Raw genomic sequence first — 18,142 nt, 5'->3', positions numbered from 1 at the left:
TGCATTGCTATTCCCATTCTATACATAACATCTGTGCAAAATTATAAACTAAAGCCTGTCTTCCATTATTTGACTGTTATTGTTCTAACTTTTAAATGATATTATTAAATAAACTGAGGGGATATACCTCGTGATTTCACTAGGATGATCGTAGTCACATAATAATTAACATTGAATACAGTTTGTTACTCCGTGTTGTTACTGACTGTGAGGGCTAGAGAAAATTTCCACTTGTACTATTGCTTATATAATACTTATATCTTTCCGTTCACGTTAACGGTGATGCTGGCTATCGGTATAATCTTACCCGGAAGCGAATTTTCTCCCATTGTTTAGGTGCGCGTACCTGATATTCTAATGCACCAATTAGTAAACTATCAAAGTGTACCCTTGATGCCTGCCTGTGAGAACGATCAACTGCAATGATGCAGTTCGGAACAGCTGGCAGACAATAGTAATTTTCCTCGGCTGTCGACTCTTTATCTAAGTCCAAAGCTCACCACGTCACCGCATTGATTTCTAACCCCACGCGACGGCGAGGGCGGGGCAACCACCAGATGCGGTTGCAGGAAACTCAATTTGTCTACAACTTGCCGAAGGTATTACCGCCGGGCGCGTTTGAAATTGACTACCGCGGCGACGTATACCGTTAGTAGTTGTCTGTTGCGTAGTATTTAGTGGTTTTCAAAATGCTACCGGAACCTGGGGTGATACTTTGAATGATATTTGGAATTCCCTGTTTCGAAAATAATTTAAAATTTACAAACATTTCTCACGGAAGTTTAATTTTAAATTCAAAATTTTAGGGCAACCTTTTGCTGAAAACGGTAAAATGTAAACATCGTTCATTTCTCATTTCAAATAAATACATTTATTTACACAGTCTTGTCCAAGAAACAATCACAAATGATAATGCAACGGCTTAAATTAATGTGTAGTTCTTGTCCCGTATCACCGAACCATATTCCAATCCTCCTTGATCATGTCGGCTGCTTTTTCAGCAATCATTACCGTCGGTGCATTGGTGTGTCCCGCCGGAACTTTTGGCATAATACTAGCATCGACCACTCTCAATCCTTTCACGCCGTAAACACGTAATCGCGAGTCTACAACGGCCGAAGGATCTTTTGGAGGTCCCATTTTACAAGTGCCCACATGATGATAGATTGTGTAGGTGGCATGTCTGGTAAAGCAACGCCAGTAATCATCGGAATTGAACTCAAGGTGTTCACATCCTGGCATCGGTATAGGCAACAAATGAGCGTTGATGCGCTGCATTGCTGGCTGTTCTACGATCTCCAGTGCCTTCCGGATGGCTTTGACTGAGATGTCCAGATCGTATGGATCGGAAAAATAGTTTGGATCAATTACTGGATATATAAATGGATTTCCACTTTTGAGATATATTCGTCCTTTGCTTCGAGGGCGGAGAATCAAAGGAAATATCGTAAATCCGCTTTGACCAGTTTTTTGTATGTCACCAAACAGTTTTTGGAATGTTTCGTGTTTGTAGTTGAAGTTTAATTCGAACGAGGGATCTCCGGCCATCGTACCACCGATCTGAAGTATTTCATAATCTGGCCATCCATCGGGATCGTTGGGATGTTCCGAGTCAAAAAAACTAACTGTCTCACACCCTCCGATTGACGTAAATGGGCCTTTGTGATGCAACTGGTAGTCCATGAAATTTGTCAGTGACATCATTCGCTCGACCATCATACTGCCGGTGTTATTAACTAAGAATGTGAGAGCTCCAGCAGCTGTGTGATCCTGAAAGTTATAGCCTACAGGTAAATCCACAATTGCTTTGATGCCTTTTTCCTGTAGATGGCGTTTCGGGCCGATGCCGGACAGCATCAGCAAATGAGGCGATCCAATTGCCCCAGCGGACACTATAACTTCACGTCGGGCTTTCACTGTATAGTAGTTACGGTTGTGATAGAATTTCACTCCTACTGCTTGATTCGTTTCTTTATCTATAATAACTTTGGTAACTTGACTTCTTTTCTTAACATGCAGATTGGTTCTGTTTTTCAGTGGATATAAATAAGCTACATTAGTACTATCACGATAACCATTTCTGGTTGTGCTTTGAATAAACGATACACCGACTTGACTAGGCCCATTGTAGTCAACATAGGGAACTCCAGATTCTATCGTGGCTTCCAGGAACAATTTGGCTATTGGCGACTTATAAGGTACATAGGAAACTGATAATGGTCCATCCTTTCCAGCGTAGCCGGGGTACGCATCCGGAACTACACTGTGTTCTAACTTTTGAAAGTACGGTAAAACATCTTTGTAGCTCCATCCTTCATTTCCGGCTTCTGCCCAACCGTCGAAGTCTCGTCGATTTCCCCTCGTGTATATCATGTAATTGAGAACACTAGACCCGCCCATAACTTTTCCACGTGGGAATCTACACTGGTTGTTTTTAAACGCGAGACAATACTCATCACTGGGTTTTGTTCTATAGTCCCAATTCACATCGTAACTTTGCAGGTAGTGCACGAACATTGGGATATCCATAAGCAAGTTCTCGTTGGAACCCGCTTCAATCAATAAAATGCTCCAATCACTGATTTCGGACAACCTCGCTGCTAATGCACATCCGGCAGATCCTGCTCCAACGATCACAAAATCATATTCTTCATCGATATTTCTCCGATTCGGTAACTCTTCGTTCAACCTTTTTCCACCATCCTGAAGGAACTCGATCAAGGACATAATACTTTCCTGCGCCTGTATTAAGCAGCATCCTGCTAGAGTTAGGAATAATATTGCGGACACAGCATTCATCCTAAAGAACAGTTTTCACTCTGCCAATCAAACGGATCGAGTGGTGCATCGCGTGATTTTCCGAACAGTTACACGGTTGCAAATAGACTAGCTCAGGCCGCCAGAACTATTGCATATTTAAACATCACTACCCTCTGGATCACTGCTAACGGAACGCGCTCGTCATAGCAACCGATTGCCGAAGGGTTGCCATCCTTCGCACACGAGCCCTGTGTGTCGAACGGGTCGGGCATTAAACGAATAACTACTAAAGTTAGTACACTTCATGCACGTACCTAAACAAGACGAGATGCAACCGGGTTGAAGGAAACGACGGTTGTTCATTCTTGTATTTTACACAGTGGAAACGACAGGTCGTACGCGTGGCTTGTGCAAGCAAGGACTCCTTTATCGAATTTCATTAACGGAATCGCAACCTTGCGGTGAAACTTTGCAACTATCGTAATAAGGATGAGTAATCCTGCGGTGTTTCATACAGTATTCGAATGTTCGTTGAATCAAGATTAAATAACAAGAAGTTTGGAACAAGAAAAAAATACAATCGGAATAAATTATATGAAATAGCTGTTTTAGTCTTTGTTGTTAGTGTGTATCATAAAATTTAAATTTTATGACGTTTTCAATCGAATTTTCACTGTTGATCACTGGTTTAATTCAGAAGTTATGAACACATCGAAATACATATCCGTTTCAAATGCTTACGTTCTGTCGACCTGTTGTTAAAAACTGGGTATATAGAATATAATAAATTTATTATTTGTAATTTGACAGCAATAATTTATTTTCAATAGTTAGAATGCTTATCTTGAGGAAATAAATTTCAAATCATAGGCAAACTTTATTAATGTTCAAACTTGACTGTATAATTTTAACTAAAATTTCTTGAGGAAAAAAACTAAAAAAAATTAACATTATTTAGCTGTGCGATGCAACACAGATAAAAATACAGTTCTTCATACTTCAGTATATTTCAAAAGTAGAACTAAGCGTAATTTAAATCATAGTCTCATGCATTGAAAATCAAATTCAATTTAACATCGATAATGGTTTTCAATCAAATTCTCGATGTTACTGATACCTATTTCATAGTACTATCGAATTACATGTGTAAATTTCATTTTTTTTTCTGTGAAAGTCAGAGTACAATATTATTCCTAACTCTATCAGGATGCGGCTTAATACAGGCACAAGAAAGTAATATGTCCTTGGTCGAGTACCATCAGAATCGCGGAACAGGTTGAACAAGAAGAATTACCGAATCGATAAGCAAAACAATTCGGCCAGGGTACGATAAGGACAAGTTTACACAGTTCAATTGCGTGATACAGGATGATGAAACGTACATCAAGACAGACCAGCAATCTGGTCAGCAATATTTAACGACAACTGATAGAGGAAAGGTAGCATAAATTTTCAAACACTTTGGGCTTTCGATGATTACACAAAAATATCTCGTATGACTGGCCGTCTGTTTCTGTGGCTTGAAGAACGACATTAACATCGCAACCGGGACTACAAAACGTGTAACTTATATGCAAGGCTATCTGAAGGCGGGTGGGTAATGTCAGAGACATAACTGGATGTCGTGAATACGAAAACAACTGACATGTTCCTTCACACTTCCGAATATCAATAAGTTGATCAATTGTATGAATTATGCAAGCATTCCCCTTTTCCACATTTTTCGCAAAAACAAAGAAGGCTTCACTTGATCTAGATTACTGTGAATTTCACACAACGAACAACAAATCCTAATAGTTCCTTAGAAAACTTTTAGAGCCATTAGAACGGTTGATTTTGTGTAATGCTCTCCACCGTTGCTTTTTCACTAATGCAAATGACTGGCAGCTGTGACGTAATCGCTCTTGTCGGAGGCGAAACTAGCTTTGCAAACGACACAAAATACATCTGCTCGCAGTGGCGATAGAATCCAAATTGATCCAATTTTTGTTGAGAGGATTGTTTTTATCTGATTTCGTTTGAAGCTTTTTCACTAATGGGCGGTCCTAACGGCTATAAAAATATCCGCATACAGAATTTTAATGTCGATTATTTCATTTCGGATTTGCATAATTTATTGAAAGAAACTATCAATATGCTGTAGGGATTCGTTTCTAGCATTCAGAAGGGTCAAATTGCGTAATTCTCTACGACATTAAACTCTGGAACATTTTTCGCAAAAACAAAGAAGGCTTCACTTGATCTAGATTACTTTGAATTTCACATAGTGAAAAGTGCAAAAATCTAACCAAACTTTTTTAGATTAGCACTAAACTGAGGATATTTCCTTTCGATTTGCGAACAACAAATCGTAATAGTTTCTTAGAAAACTTTTAGAGCCATTAGAACGGCTGATTTTGTGTAATTCTCTCCACCATTGCTTTTTCACCAATGCAAATGACTGGCAGCTGTGACGTAATCGCTCTTGTCGGAAGCGAAACTAGTTTTGCAAACGACACAAAATACATCTGCTCGCAGTGGCGATAGAATCCAAACTGATCCAATTTTTGTTGAAAGGCTTTTTTCGTTTGTAGCTTTTTCACTAATTGGCGGTCCTAACGGCTATAAAAATAGCCACATACAGAATTTTAATGTCGATTATTTCATTTCGGATTTGCATTTCATTGAAAGAAACTGTCCGGATGCTGTACGGGATTCATTCCTGCCTTTCGGAAGGACCAAATTGTGGAACTCACTACGATATTAAACACTGTTCGAAACATTTTCTCGAACGATTTGTTGTACAGCAGCAGATATTTTGTTCTCTTCCTCAGAACGCTTTCTGATTGACTGTTGTTGACATGGGTCAAATGAGACAGGTTTTTCAATAGTGTACTATTGAAATATTTCAATGCTTTTTCTTTACACGCTTAAGTTGAAAATTTCGATTCTATTGGTAGTTAGATTGTATAAATCCTTTCACAGATCACTGAGCTATAAGCTTTAAACATACGAGAAAGGCAAACGCGCCTTATGAATCATCCTCTTTGATACTCGTTTATACCAAACATTTCAGAAAAGTTTAATTTAGAATTATTTGAGATTATATCACACAACTGAATATTTTATCATAAAATTGTGATCATATTTCCGATGGCGTGTAGCAAAAATTATGTTGATTCGTTAGATACAACAAGGGATATTTACGATCAAAAACTTATCACTCTCTCAGAGGGTAAATTTTGAAAAGGCACCCCATAGTAAAGTAAGTCGTATTCACGACAAAACCTATTCCTCATCCACCTAGTGGTGTGATAATGCCTTTCTCTTGTCATCGACACATGGGCTCATTTTTTTATTCTAATGCATTCAGATCGATTCGGGTAGTTCACAAAAGTATGCTTCAGCGCTTACGTCACATATTCGGCACCATATCTCAAATCATGTTTGTCCGCAATAATACATTTGAACTTGATCATTGGGTACTTTCTGAAATAGTTGTTCGGATAGAATAAAATTTTCTTGTACGATTATATCTTTAAAATTTAAAGTGTCAGTCATAAAATTGAACACGATCCACAATCCAATTTTACTCTCGAACGAGCCGTAATTTATTGGTCGTTTACGTTACTTAGCACTATATCACCGACATCAGTGACAGTCTTTTGAACTTCAAACCTGTTGAAATTGGTTCAGTCATCTACGAGAAAATTGAGCGAAGAGAAAAAAGTGCGTTATGTTTGTTATGTCACTTATATCATTATATCTTCGGAATCGGAAGTGACAATCATTCGATTTTTTGAAATGATCCATGACTCAGCAATATCTCTTAAACGAGCCGAAGCTTGTTAAAATCTATACAGACAGAAGAGAAAAAAAGTGTGAAAAAAAATTTTCAGTCGTTTACGTCGCTTATACCATTATATCATCAGAACTAGATATCACAGCCATTTGATCTACGAATTTAATCAATGGCCCAATAGCAGCCAACCCTAAGTTTATTGAAATTGGCTCAGTAATCTCCGAAAAAATTGAATGATAAGGAATAAAGTGCGTTTTGTCGGTTACGTCACTTATACCATTGTATCTCCGGAACCAGCAGTGACAGCCATTTGACCTTTGAATTCAATCCATAACTCAATAGGAGCTGCCATATGAGCCTATACTTGTTAAAATCGGCAATGCGTTTTATCGGTTACGTCACTTATACTATTATATCTCTGGATCCGAAAGTGACAGCCATTTGTTCTTCGAACTTTATCCACAATTTAATAGTAGCCTTCAAACGAGCTTAAATTTGTTAAAAATTTTTCAGAACTTTTGAGGAAAACGAACGGTAAAGAAAAACAACTTATTGCATCCAGAACCGGAAGTGACAATATTTTGATTTTCGAACTTGATCCATGGCTCAATAGTAGCTTTTAAACGAGCCTAGACATGGGGAAATAGACAAAGGAATTTTTTGAAAACTGAGTGGTAAAAAAACAACACGTTTTGTCGATTAAGTCACTTATACCATTCAATACCGGAAGTGACAATCTTTTGATTTTTGAACTTGATCCATGCACAACAGTAGCTTTTAAACGAGCCTAGACATGGGAGAATTGGTGAAGGCATCTTAGAGAAAACTGAGCGGAAAAAAAACAACACGTGTTGTCGATTACCTCACTTACACAATTATATCTCCGGAACCAGAAGTGAAAGTCAATTGATCTTCGAACTTGATCCACAATCCAATAATATTTAGCTGTCAAACGAGACTAAGGTTGTTGAAATCGGTCCATCATTAGTAAATATTAGTAAATTAGTATATATTGCAAGAACTATCTAAGCGTCATGATGACGGTCGGCATTGGTTAAAACCTGTTATTTGAATCTAAGTTTGTGATAATCGGTTCGGCCATTTTCGAGAAAAGTTAGTGCAAAAAACGTTACATACAATCATACACACACAGACATTTTGCGTACTCGACGAACTGAGTCGAATGGTATATGACACTCGGCCCTTCGTGCCTCGGTTCAAAAGTCGGGTTTCACAGTGATTGCATAACCTTTCTAAAGGGTGATTTTTTAAGAGCTTGAGAACTTTTTTAAACAATAAAACGCATAAAATTTGCAAAATCTCATCGGTTCTTTATTTTAAACGTTAGATTGGTACATGACATTTACTTTTTGAAGATAATTTCATTTAAATGTTGACCGCGGCTGCGTCTTAGGTGGTCCATTCGGAAAGTCCAATTTTGGGCAACTTTTTCGAGCATTTCGGCCGGAATAGCCCGAATTTCTTCGGAAATGTTGTCTTCCAAAGCTGGAATAGTTACTGGCTTATTTCTGTAGACTTTAGACTTGACGTAGCCCCACAAAAAATAGTCTAAAGGCGTCAAATCGCATGATCTTGGTGGCCAACTTACCGGTCCATTTCTTGAGATGAATTGTTTTCCGAAGTTTTCCCTCAAAATGGCCATAGAATCGCGAGCTGTGTGGCATGTAGCGCCATCTTGTTGAAACCACATGTCAACCAAGTTCAGTTCTTCCATTTTTGGCAACAAAAAGTTTGTTAGCATCGAACGATAGCGATCGCCATTCACTGTAACGTTGCGTCCAACAGCATCTTTGAAAAAATACGGTCCAATGATTCCACCAGCGTACAAACCACACCAAACAGTGCATTTTTCGGGATGCATGGGCAGTTCTTGAACGGCTTCTGGTTGCTCTTCACTCCAAATGCGGCAATTTTGCTTATTTACGTAGCCATTCAACCAGAAATGAGCCTCATCGCTGAACAAAATTTGTCGATAAAAAAGCGGTGGTCCTAAGACGCAGCCGCGGTCAACATTTAAATGAAATTATCTTCAAAAAGTAAATGTCATGTACCAATCTAACGTTTAAAATAAAGAACCGATGAGATTTTGCAAATTTTATGCGTTTTATTGTTTAAAAAAGTTCTCAAGCTCTTAAAAAATCACCTTATATATGAGAAAGGCAAAAAACATGAAATTCTTAAATTATTATAGAATCAATTTTTCCATGAAAAGATAAATAAAATGAAAAAATACTGCACTCAATAAATGTAACCGGGTAACAAACGCATGTGTTATTTGTTATAGTGCAAAGACACGTCTTTCATGACAAAAGCAATAACCGACCATGATTACTGTTTTGCGAAACTTCATACCGGATTTAAAAACAACATTCAAGATTACCTAACCGAATGAAAGGTTTCGTCAAATAAGAAATGATTCAAATCACATTTATTATTACGACGATCAGTCTCACGATCGAAGACCACTTTAAGATTGCTTGGTCATTCACAGTCATTCGATAATGTCGAACTACTAAGATAAAATTTATAATGCATACACAGATAAAAATCCATTGCCGGTACCATGATTAGGAAATTATGAATATCATGAAACATGTCTTCTCATGAGATCATATCAATTAATTATGATATTATGAGCATGATGCATTGAGTGAGCATTTTGCACAATCGAAATTGATGAGCATTTTGCACAATCGAAATTGAAAATAAATCTGAATTATTTTTTAATCAAAGCTCAATTTAAAAAAAATCATTAAAAGAACCTTTTTAAGACAGGTCTGGTTAATCGTTCGTTATAGAACCCAATAAGTACGGGTCGGGTTCGGAATCAGAAAAAAATGTTTATCGGGTTCGGATCAGACACATGTGACGTTTTTTTATTTTTTAACGGGTATTAGTCGGGTTCAGTTTAAAAATTTGCATGATAGGGCTTCAGGTATTCGAACACAAAACTTTATCTGAAAACAAAACAGGTTCGGATCTAGAAAAAAAAGTTTTTATTATGGATTTGGAAAAAAAATTATCGGATTTTTTAAATTTTTAATCGGGGTACTGGTTTAAGAAATTGCATACCTTACCATATGTAGTGTCCAATGATTAAACTCGAGCAATGTTTTTAATGTAATGTACATATTCTCTGGGGAACGCATGTCTGTTCTTTCTATCCGTATGATAGCTGCTACGGCTGTAGGCAAGTATTCATTAGCGGCAACGTGAGCACATAAGAGCATAACTTGAAAACAACAAACGAGAACTATAGAATATTTTTCGAAAAGTCTGGGATAGATGTGTAGCTTCTACTATCAGAGTGCCGAATTCAAAATGGAAATCTCGTTCGGGGAGTTAATACACAGTGGTTTGTCTCCATACGAAGAGATTCTCTCTATCGGAGGAAACGACAAAGCATTCTTTTTCTCGGTGTGCTGAGCGAGGTGCAAACTATCATACACAGATGAAAAATACTGACACACGAATTGAAAAATCTTCGCATGCCGAATTGTCGATTTTTTTCTGGGTCGACTTTCACCCGCACTGACGAAACTACCCATGCAGCACCAATCATAGTAACCGTGATGGAAAAAACAGTGAAACAACTCCATTCAGAAGTGTGCTCGTTCGAAGAACGGCATCCCGTCGCGTCGAAAACGGATATCGTGCGGCACTTTGTGGGCGCCGTATACCGTTCTGGTATCTACAACATCTTGGTACTATTAGATAACAATCAGAGCATCGATAAAATCCCGGTTCCGGACGGCTGACGATCCTGAGCGAAAAGAAGCTCAAAAGAAAGCTAAAGAGAAAGACCGATGGAAAAGTGACTACATCGCTGCTTGCGCTTGGCCAGGAGATCGGTGCAACTGACCAAACAGTGAAATAGTACCTGGCGAACATGAACATACATGTCACGAAGCGGAAATGCGTTTCGGAGCTACAGGTAATGACGCAGCGGCAGCCACTGAATAAGATGATCAATTCGAATTTTCCGGCGAATCGCGGCGTGGCGGTGGTGATGGACGACGAGACCTATCGAGGTGAAGTTCATTTCACACACCAAGTTCCCCAAGAAGGGCAGCCCCTGTGGCTGAAAATCGTCGAGAAGGGGATGTCAATGCCGCTCTTCTTTCGCTCCGGACAGGGAAATTTATAGTACGAAATGCCTGCCGAAAGTTGCGTCGTTCATCAAAAACACCATAAGAGTGAAGACGCGGTATCTGGCTGGATCTGGTATCAGCCCACTACTCGAAGCGATCGTTGGAGGACGTGGAGCGACTGTATATCGATGTAGTATCCAAGTCGGCGAACCCGCTCAACGTACCTCAGCTGCGTCTGATTGATAAATTGGGCCAATTTCAAATATTTTTTGAAAAAATGTAAATGTAGAAATGTATCTAAAGCTGCTTTTTCTTAGCAGTCAAAAAAGTATTATTATTATTATTATTATTATTATTATTATTATTATTATTATTATTATTATTAACTATTTACTCTCTTTCATATTTCGGTGGCCATTAGATTGTTTGCGCTGTTTTTGAAAATTGTTATTTTTCCGCACGAATAAAAATCTATTTCCGGTACCATGATTTTTTAATCATGAAATCATGAACCATGCTTTCTAATGAAATTTCATAAGCAAAATGATTGATATCATGAAAATTTTCATGAAAGATGTGTTATTGTGCATGATACCAATCATTTTGCTCATGAAATCATGACTTATTATTCATGATAGACATGATTCATGATTTCATGATATTTAATCATGGTACCGGCAATGGATTTTTACCCGTGCGGTGCTGTGTTAATTCTTACGATTCAACGCATTTATTGCATTGTGTGAAGCTTCTAGAAAGTTTGTTAATTAAATTCGTGAGAATTGACGTTTCGGGTGAAAAATTAAGGAGGTGTTGCGTCAATCCCCGAAGTTTTTGCAGTATACATGCCGTACCTACTTGCTATAAACACTCCAATGAGATTTTGTTACTAATTTGGAAAAATAATGTAAAATACATAAAACAATCTTTTCCTTTGTTTTCTTTAGTTTACGATTCATAAATTTATTTTGGGAGAAACCATAAAGTAGTAATAAAATGAATGAATTAATGAACATTCTCTTGGACCATGTACATCGATTTTTTTCCTTTGTTCAGCGAATATTTTTGAAGAAATATCGATTTGAAAAAAGGTTTGGCATCTCATCTGGATCTACCCTATGTAGCATTAACAGTTGATTCACAATAAGATCAATCGAATACAATACAATTCACTGTATTTTGATGAGGTATTTATTTTTTTTAAATATTACAATTTATTGTTTTTATATTTTACATTTAAAGTTAATGTGTTCTTAACTATACTAAAACTCTACACTTTGTTTCGTTTTTACGAAATAAATCTGTTAGAAACTTGTATAGTGTATGTATATTCTTTTTTTTCCTTCTTAGTTTTAACTATTCATTGTTAAAAGTTTGTTCCCAAATCATTTAATACTGTATAATATAGTATTGAAATGTGTTCGCATGGTTAATGAGAATTTTTGAATCGAATTGTCTTCTTTTTTAAATATTCTTTATTCTGGTAGGGATATTATTCAACGAGAGTCCGTGTCCAACCGAATCATAGAATGAGATGATTTTCAACATTTACGCCTTATCTTCGGTATTACCAATCTAGGACGAGTTGGAAAAAGTACATAATATTTGTACATGATACAGATTCATTCAATCATCGTATTGGTAATATATATAAGTGAAACATTTTGCATCGAGCTTCTGTATATATTATTCGCGTGCAACAAGATTCTATTATTACAATGTTTATACTCACAAAACAGGTTGTGTAATAATTTTCTCATTTTAACGCCACGTAGTGCTTGTGGGAATTTCTTCGAACTCAACTGAACCGCTGTTCCGGTGTGTTTCCCCTCGTTACTCACACAGGTAATCGTGCACATTTTTACGGTTGATCATCGACCTAATACACACCATGAACAGTGTACCTACATCTGATTGATTTACAGCACCGATTCCGAGCCTTGTCGGAGCGACATCTTCCTTCAAGGTGAAAGTCATTTCTTTTTTATTTTCAATTTATTGTGACCAAGAAGGAACTAAAAGTTCACTGCACAATTGTGGTATCGGGATGAGGCTGCCCTTGATCTTGCTTGAAGAAATTACAAGTTATCCTAGTTATGACATTCCGCTGTTTCTGCTGTTGAGTTCGAACGATATTGAACTCATAACTGACAGTTTGGTTAACATACCGCTCTTTGCAATTAGTCTAGATGGGAAATTGTGTATACTTCTTCCAATTTGAATATTTAATTAAATGGTTTACGTATCTTTTTCAGATTGATGTTTTTTGCATCTAATGATTCGTTCCTTCAATAACTTCAAATGATACATTTTAAAAGTATTGCAAGATAATGCAGTTCTCGCAAGGCATGCATTTTTTCATAATAAATAGAAATAACTACGAATAATTTGCATTGATCAAACATTATTCATTTGCGAGTTAATTATTCTATGATGCAAAATAGTAATACTTTTCGACGTTTCCTGGATAATGGTAATGAACTTAATTGTTTTTATACGGTGACATTACATTGAACTTGACTGTAAATGATTGTAGAACTAATGTACCGCAGTACCGATGCGGGTGATTTATCACTCACTTCGATCATTTAAGCTATTCAATACAACATCCCTTCAAAATTACTTTGATGACCTTAACTTCCATGATGCATTTGTTATTGAAACGAGTGCAATGCGTGCACACCTCGGCTTATTAGAAGTAATATCAATGCATACTCAGAACCCTAATGCCCCACTTCAAATTGGTTTTATGAGTTATGTTCGAACAAGACTAATTATCGGTTATGGTTGTGAATAATTCGCCATTGCACTTCCCGACCAACACACCGTAATTAAATTACTTCTCTTCTTGATACTTGTTAGAAAATTTTGATATTTCAACTACTAACGAGACCAGACTTATATCAGCACTTGCTACGAAAAGAACTTTTTGTTATAAACTTGTTACGGCTTGATGATCGGGTTTTAATCACGAATTTGTTTGTTTTCCTGTAAATCGAAGAAATATTTTCTATAAGAAAGTTCTACCACAATTATTGTCTTTCATTTTTTTAGGACTATGAAGTTGTGTTTAAGAAATCTTTCGAAGATACTTATGTTTCAATTTTCAGGGCTCATATACAAGGTTGAGGCATGAAAGTTCGATTTTTTTTATTTAACGATATATGCAATAAGGCACACTGCCTTAGCTCTAAGTGGCTGAGTATATTTCTTAACTGTGATTAAGACTAGGACAATGTCTTGAATTATAACCTTGTTGTATTTGGTTCATATTATCGTTTACATATATCTGCAACTCTAACCGGCTAGATGTAAATAACAGACAAATATGCTGTCATAGCGGTACTTGATACTTTCATGATATTTCATCGAAGGAATCGAGAAATTGTACAATATCTGTTTAGCATCAAAATTAATTATTATAGATTGTTTCGGTCATTATTGATGAGTTATTCCAACTTCATTAAGTTCAATTGATTTAGTAGTAATATCATCAAATAAAATGCTATTGAATAAAATGCATCCGAATAAGATAGGATAAATGATTATGATATTATTCTATTCTGAATGCTAGAATATCAAATAACTGAAAAACTCGTTGTTATTTTCCAGTGGCGTCTCGTGACAAAATTTACGGATTGTGCACGGCTTATATGGTATGAAATCAAATGTAACAGTTCATTGTAAGTGAAAACTAAAGATTGAGGATTGGATATTCCCTTGTGTTTTTCAATACAATGAAATAATGTATTTTTGAATGGGATGTTGTCATTGAACTTATTTCGTATCATCGATGCAGTAGAAGAATTCGGTGTCTATATGGCGCGAAAATTTGTGAATAACTTAACCAATAAAACCGCTTCGATTTTGCAACTGAGACAGCAATTTGTTTTCAACTGCCATAAGCATAAGCCACTGAAGCCTCTCCTGAAGGTGTGCATACAAGTTCTCACAGAGCCAAACGTGACAGAGAAAACAACAAATCCTAGGGCTGAGTTGAGTAATTCCTTCTTTTTTTTAATCTGTGCAGTAACTCTTGAACCGTTTGAAAATTTTGTGCTGGATGTATATGATGAGTGTAAAAACATGCAATTTCGGTGCACAAGACAAAGTGCTCGAGCTCAAAACGCCACGTTTTGGCTACGGCAAAGCGATATAAAGAAATCGTTTTGTTGTCATTGACCATCAAGCGCAAGTAGCTTAGGGTGAATTTGTGCATATTATGCTGTGGAGTCGCTCATTATTTAACATTCGGTACCTAAAATCTGAAAATCGAGGTGCACATGAGGACGAGACGCCACTGTTATTTTCCCATGCAGACTTTGTTATGATTTTCGATATTTTAACTCTTATTTAAAACTAAATAATTGCTAATTGCTACTACTGAGATGCATGGTTTTAATAATAAAATTTGGTTTGAAAATTACTTCTACCCGGGTAGGGGATCCAGTCTCCAGTTGGTTGTCGGCAGTGGCTGATGGAATTAATAGTACATGGGTGAGAGGTACTTATCGATGGTGGCCGTATTCTTTTGTTCCTGTGGGTCCGCATATTGGTCACCGACTTGAGCGGCCTTCCGTGGACGATGATGGTGATGTTACGGAAGATAGTGAAAGAAACATACAGAAGTAAATGTTGTAGAGAACGGGGTAAAACGAGGGGTATGGGAACGAAATGACTAAGAACGACAAAGATCTAATTAGTCGATATCAAGATGGTGAAGAGACAAAATAACGAGAAATTTAATGACAGCCAAAAGATCTTGTTAGTTCCGATGAAGATGGTGAACAGATAGGGGATCGAGAGAATCGTGCGGATGTTAGTGTCGAACCTGTAGGTGAAGATTATTCTTAGCCTCAGTTGAAACACATTCGAGGAATAGGAGGAACTTTCGATGCCTTTCATGCAGCCTACCTGGGTTCGATTCCCAACTCCGCACATAGGGTCAGAAAACTTTTCTGACCCGAAGAGGCGAATGACCTTATGGTAAAAACCTCAATAATAAAAAAAACTTCCTGAGCAAGATATAACAGATTATACTTGTATATTAATGTGTTTAAGGTACTTGTATTTGAAAAGCATATATGAACTATCCCGACTCGCCAACACATCCTTCACCAAAACCCCTAAAGACTACAAAATGAGTACTGTATGCTGAGAGAACTTTTTAGTTTTGCTTGATCCATAGAGGCAAAAGGTTTCTTAGTGTCAAACCAAATAAGATGAGCTTGTTGCATCATTGGGTGTTACAAAAAATACACATTTCTCTACGCTTGGGGTTCTCTCAAAAGGTTGGAACTTGGGTACCACATGAGTTTATATCGAGAGAGTTGGCGACGTTGAATATGCGAAATAATTTTGGATAGGCTTAGAAAGAAAGTTGCAGGCTCGTTTTAACTTTGTGTTAACACTGATGATGAATTAAGGATTTCGTATGACAATCCTAAACGCAAAAATTATTTGCCCATAGCTAAATTTCACGTAATATAAGATACATGTTGGGATTTCCAGGAATTGGACGCAGTCGTGTACTAAGAAATTATTCCAAGTGATCAAATGATCAGAGTACCGTTGTGTCGCACTCAAGTTATTTGCTTGCAACTGACATTAAAGTTTTTTTGTGTGTAAGAAGAAAAAAATTTTATCGGCTTAATCCATTACCACATCGTGTTTCTTAACGTCTCTTATGATTATTATAATCCATTCTAGGATTTAGAGAATCGGAAATATTCTATTTCTTCAAAGTTGGTGGGCTTGACGGTATTGCAAATACCATCAAATACAATCAATTAGCGTTACAATTTAATGAATGAGATATAGAACGACTTGGATAAGATGTTGATTGCATTACACTTCAACATCCGGTGTGAAGTGGAAGTTAAATGATGTGAACGTACCCAATTGGGTTTCACGCGATGACAACAGATGAACGGTAAATCAAGTTCACCTTTAACGTTTATTAGTGATTTGTGTATTATGAAAAAACTGTGGAATGAGATGGAATATTGTGAAATAGATTAAAATAATATAGATTGAACATGTGAGCAGACGACTGATAGCTGCCAAACGATGTTCATCCAGTTTATTCTGTGAAGTTGTGTTGTTTTCGTGTGGGACCGGATGGATAATATTATATGTGACGATGACCTAGGAACGTCTGTGTGTTGATTTAAAATTGAAGCTCATAGAAGCAAATCTTATCAAGTGTCCAGTATAGAACTGAAGTAAGGGACTGCTGTCACTGTGACTACTAAAAAAAATCTTCATATTAGGATTTAGAGAATCGGAAATATTCAATTCTTTAAATGTTATTTTTTTAAACATACATCCACATAAAGAAGATGAACCTGATCGAGCACTCGCAAACACGTTTTCCAGCTTGTATTTAACACTTACTGTGAAGCTTTTCAGTTGCCATTGACTTTTGATTGATTTATCTAGTAATTTACCAAGCTGTAATCAGTTACTATTACAAAACAGCCAGATAATTATTATAATGTGCCGTAATTACCTGTTACCCCTGAATCTCTCAGTAGTGAGGTGTTTTTCCGGTGCCGTCTGAAGTTAATCAGTTTTTTTAGTAGATTCGCATTCACGCCTCCAGGAAATCGGAGTAACCACCATTGCATAGAAGATTGCCCGACTCAGATGACCTTCTGCTATGTTCCGTCAGATGTAGAAACGTCTGATAGTGATCATAATAAAAATGTCTAAGCTGTTTATTGCGAAGGTAAAAATACAATTATCGACCCCTTCTCCGTCACAATTCACGACAATCGATGGAGCGTTCTGTTTGCGAAAGCGATTTCACCTGAAGAGAGGTATTTCTTAATCGAAACTACTCTTCCTATTTCTACTGGAGTGTCATCATTCAGCATGATATACCTGGGTGTGATTGTACGAATGGTAAATGGTCTTTAATAAAAGAGCTTAAACGTTGCCCGTAAATACAACGTTTATAGTGTGGGGATGAAGGTGATGCGAAGCAGTATGACGCTAGTCAGTGCTATCGTCTACCACTGATCGGTAGAAATGTATCTTGCACATTTGAAGCGTTCAATGTTTTTGCATATCTTTAGCAGAAACCAATTTTAGGAAAATGTGATAAATATGAAATTGATTATTTCATGTGTTATTCTTATGTTTTGATTATCTTAAATGATTATCAATTCGTTGTTCCGCAATTGAACGCAGCTCGTAAATATGCCAACGATGTTCACAACAAGCGGGAATAAACTAGATATTGGATATCCTCTACTTACCTTTGTGATATGGTTGTTGCTTGGTGCCGAAGTTCAAGGTTGTTCATGTGACGCAATGTTTCTTTTCTCTATTTCGAACAGTGTGCTATTGTTGCCTGAAGCCTGAGTGATTTAATATCTGGACATATAAACAATTTGTTTTATTTTGTGCTGCAAATTTCGTATCTATTAATTTTGTTTTAAACAAATTGTTTAAAAGCCGCGAATTGAAAACTAGTCTCTTCATG

At 36.9% G+C, this 18,142-nt stretch overlaps 2 protein-coding genes across 7 annotated transcripts in view; one reads left to right on the top strand and one right to left on the bottom strand.

Moving 5' to 3' along the window:
- The window catches only part of LOC131427964 (flotillin-2), a 475,383-nt gene that overhangs the window by 97,268 nt on the left and 359,973 nt on the right, over window positions 1–18,142 (top strand). The gene's annotated exons all lie outside the window — the stretch shown is intronic.
- On the bottom strand, window positions 849–3,012 carry LOC131427961 (glucose dehydrogenase [FAD, quinone]-like). The gene has a single exon (XM_058591566.1). It carries the CDS (start codon window positions 2,797–2,799, stop codon window positions 952–954), a length of 1,848 nt encoding a protein of 615 aa, XP_058447549.1. The 5' UTR covers window positions 2,800–3,012; the 3' UTR covers window positions 849–951.

Source organism: Malaya genurostris, chromosome 2 (assembly GCF_030247185.1).
Source record: "Malaya genurostris strain Urasoe2022 chromosome 2, Malgen_1.1, whole genome shotgun sequence".
Classification (NCBI taxonomy): Eukaryota; Metazoa; Arthropoda; class Insecta; order Diptera; family Culicidae; genus Malaya; species Malaya genurostris.
This window is presented reverse-complemented; position numbering and strand designations above follow the sequence as displayed.

Coding starts and splice junctions, on each gene's coding strand:
- LOC131427961 (XM_058591566.1), bottom strand. CDS start 2,799: ATGAATGCTGTGTCCGCAATATTATTCCTAACTCTAGCAGGATGCTGC.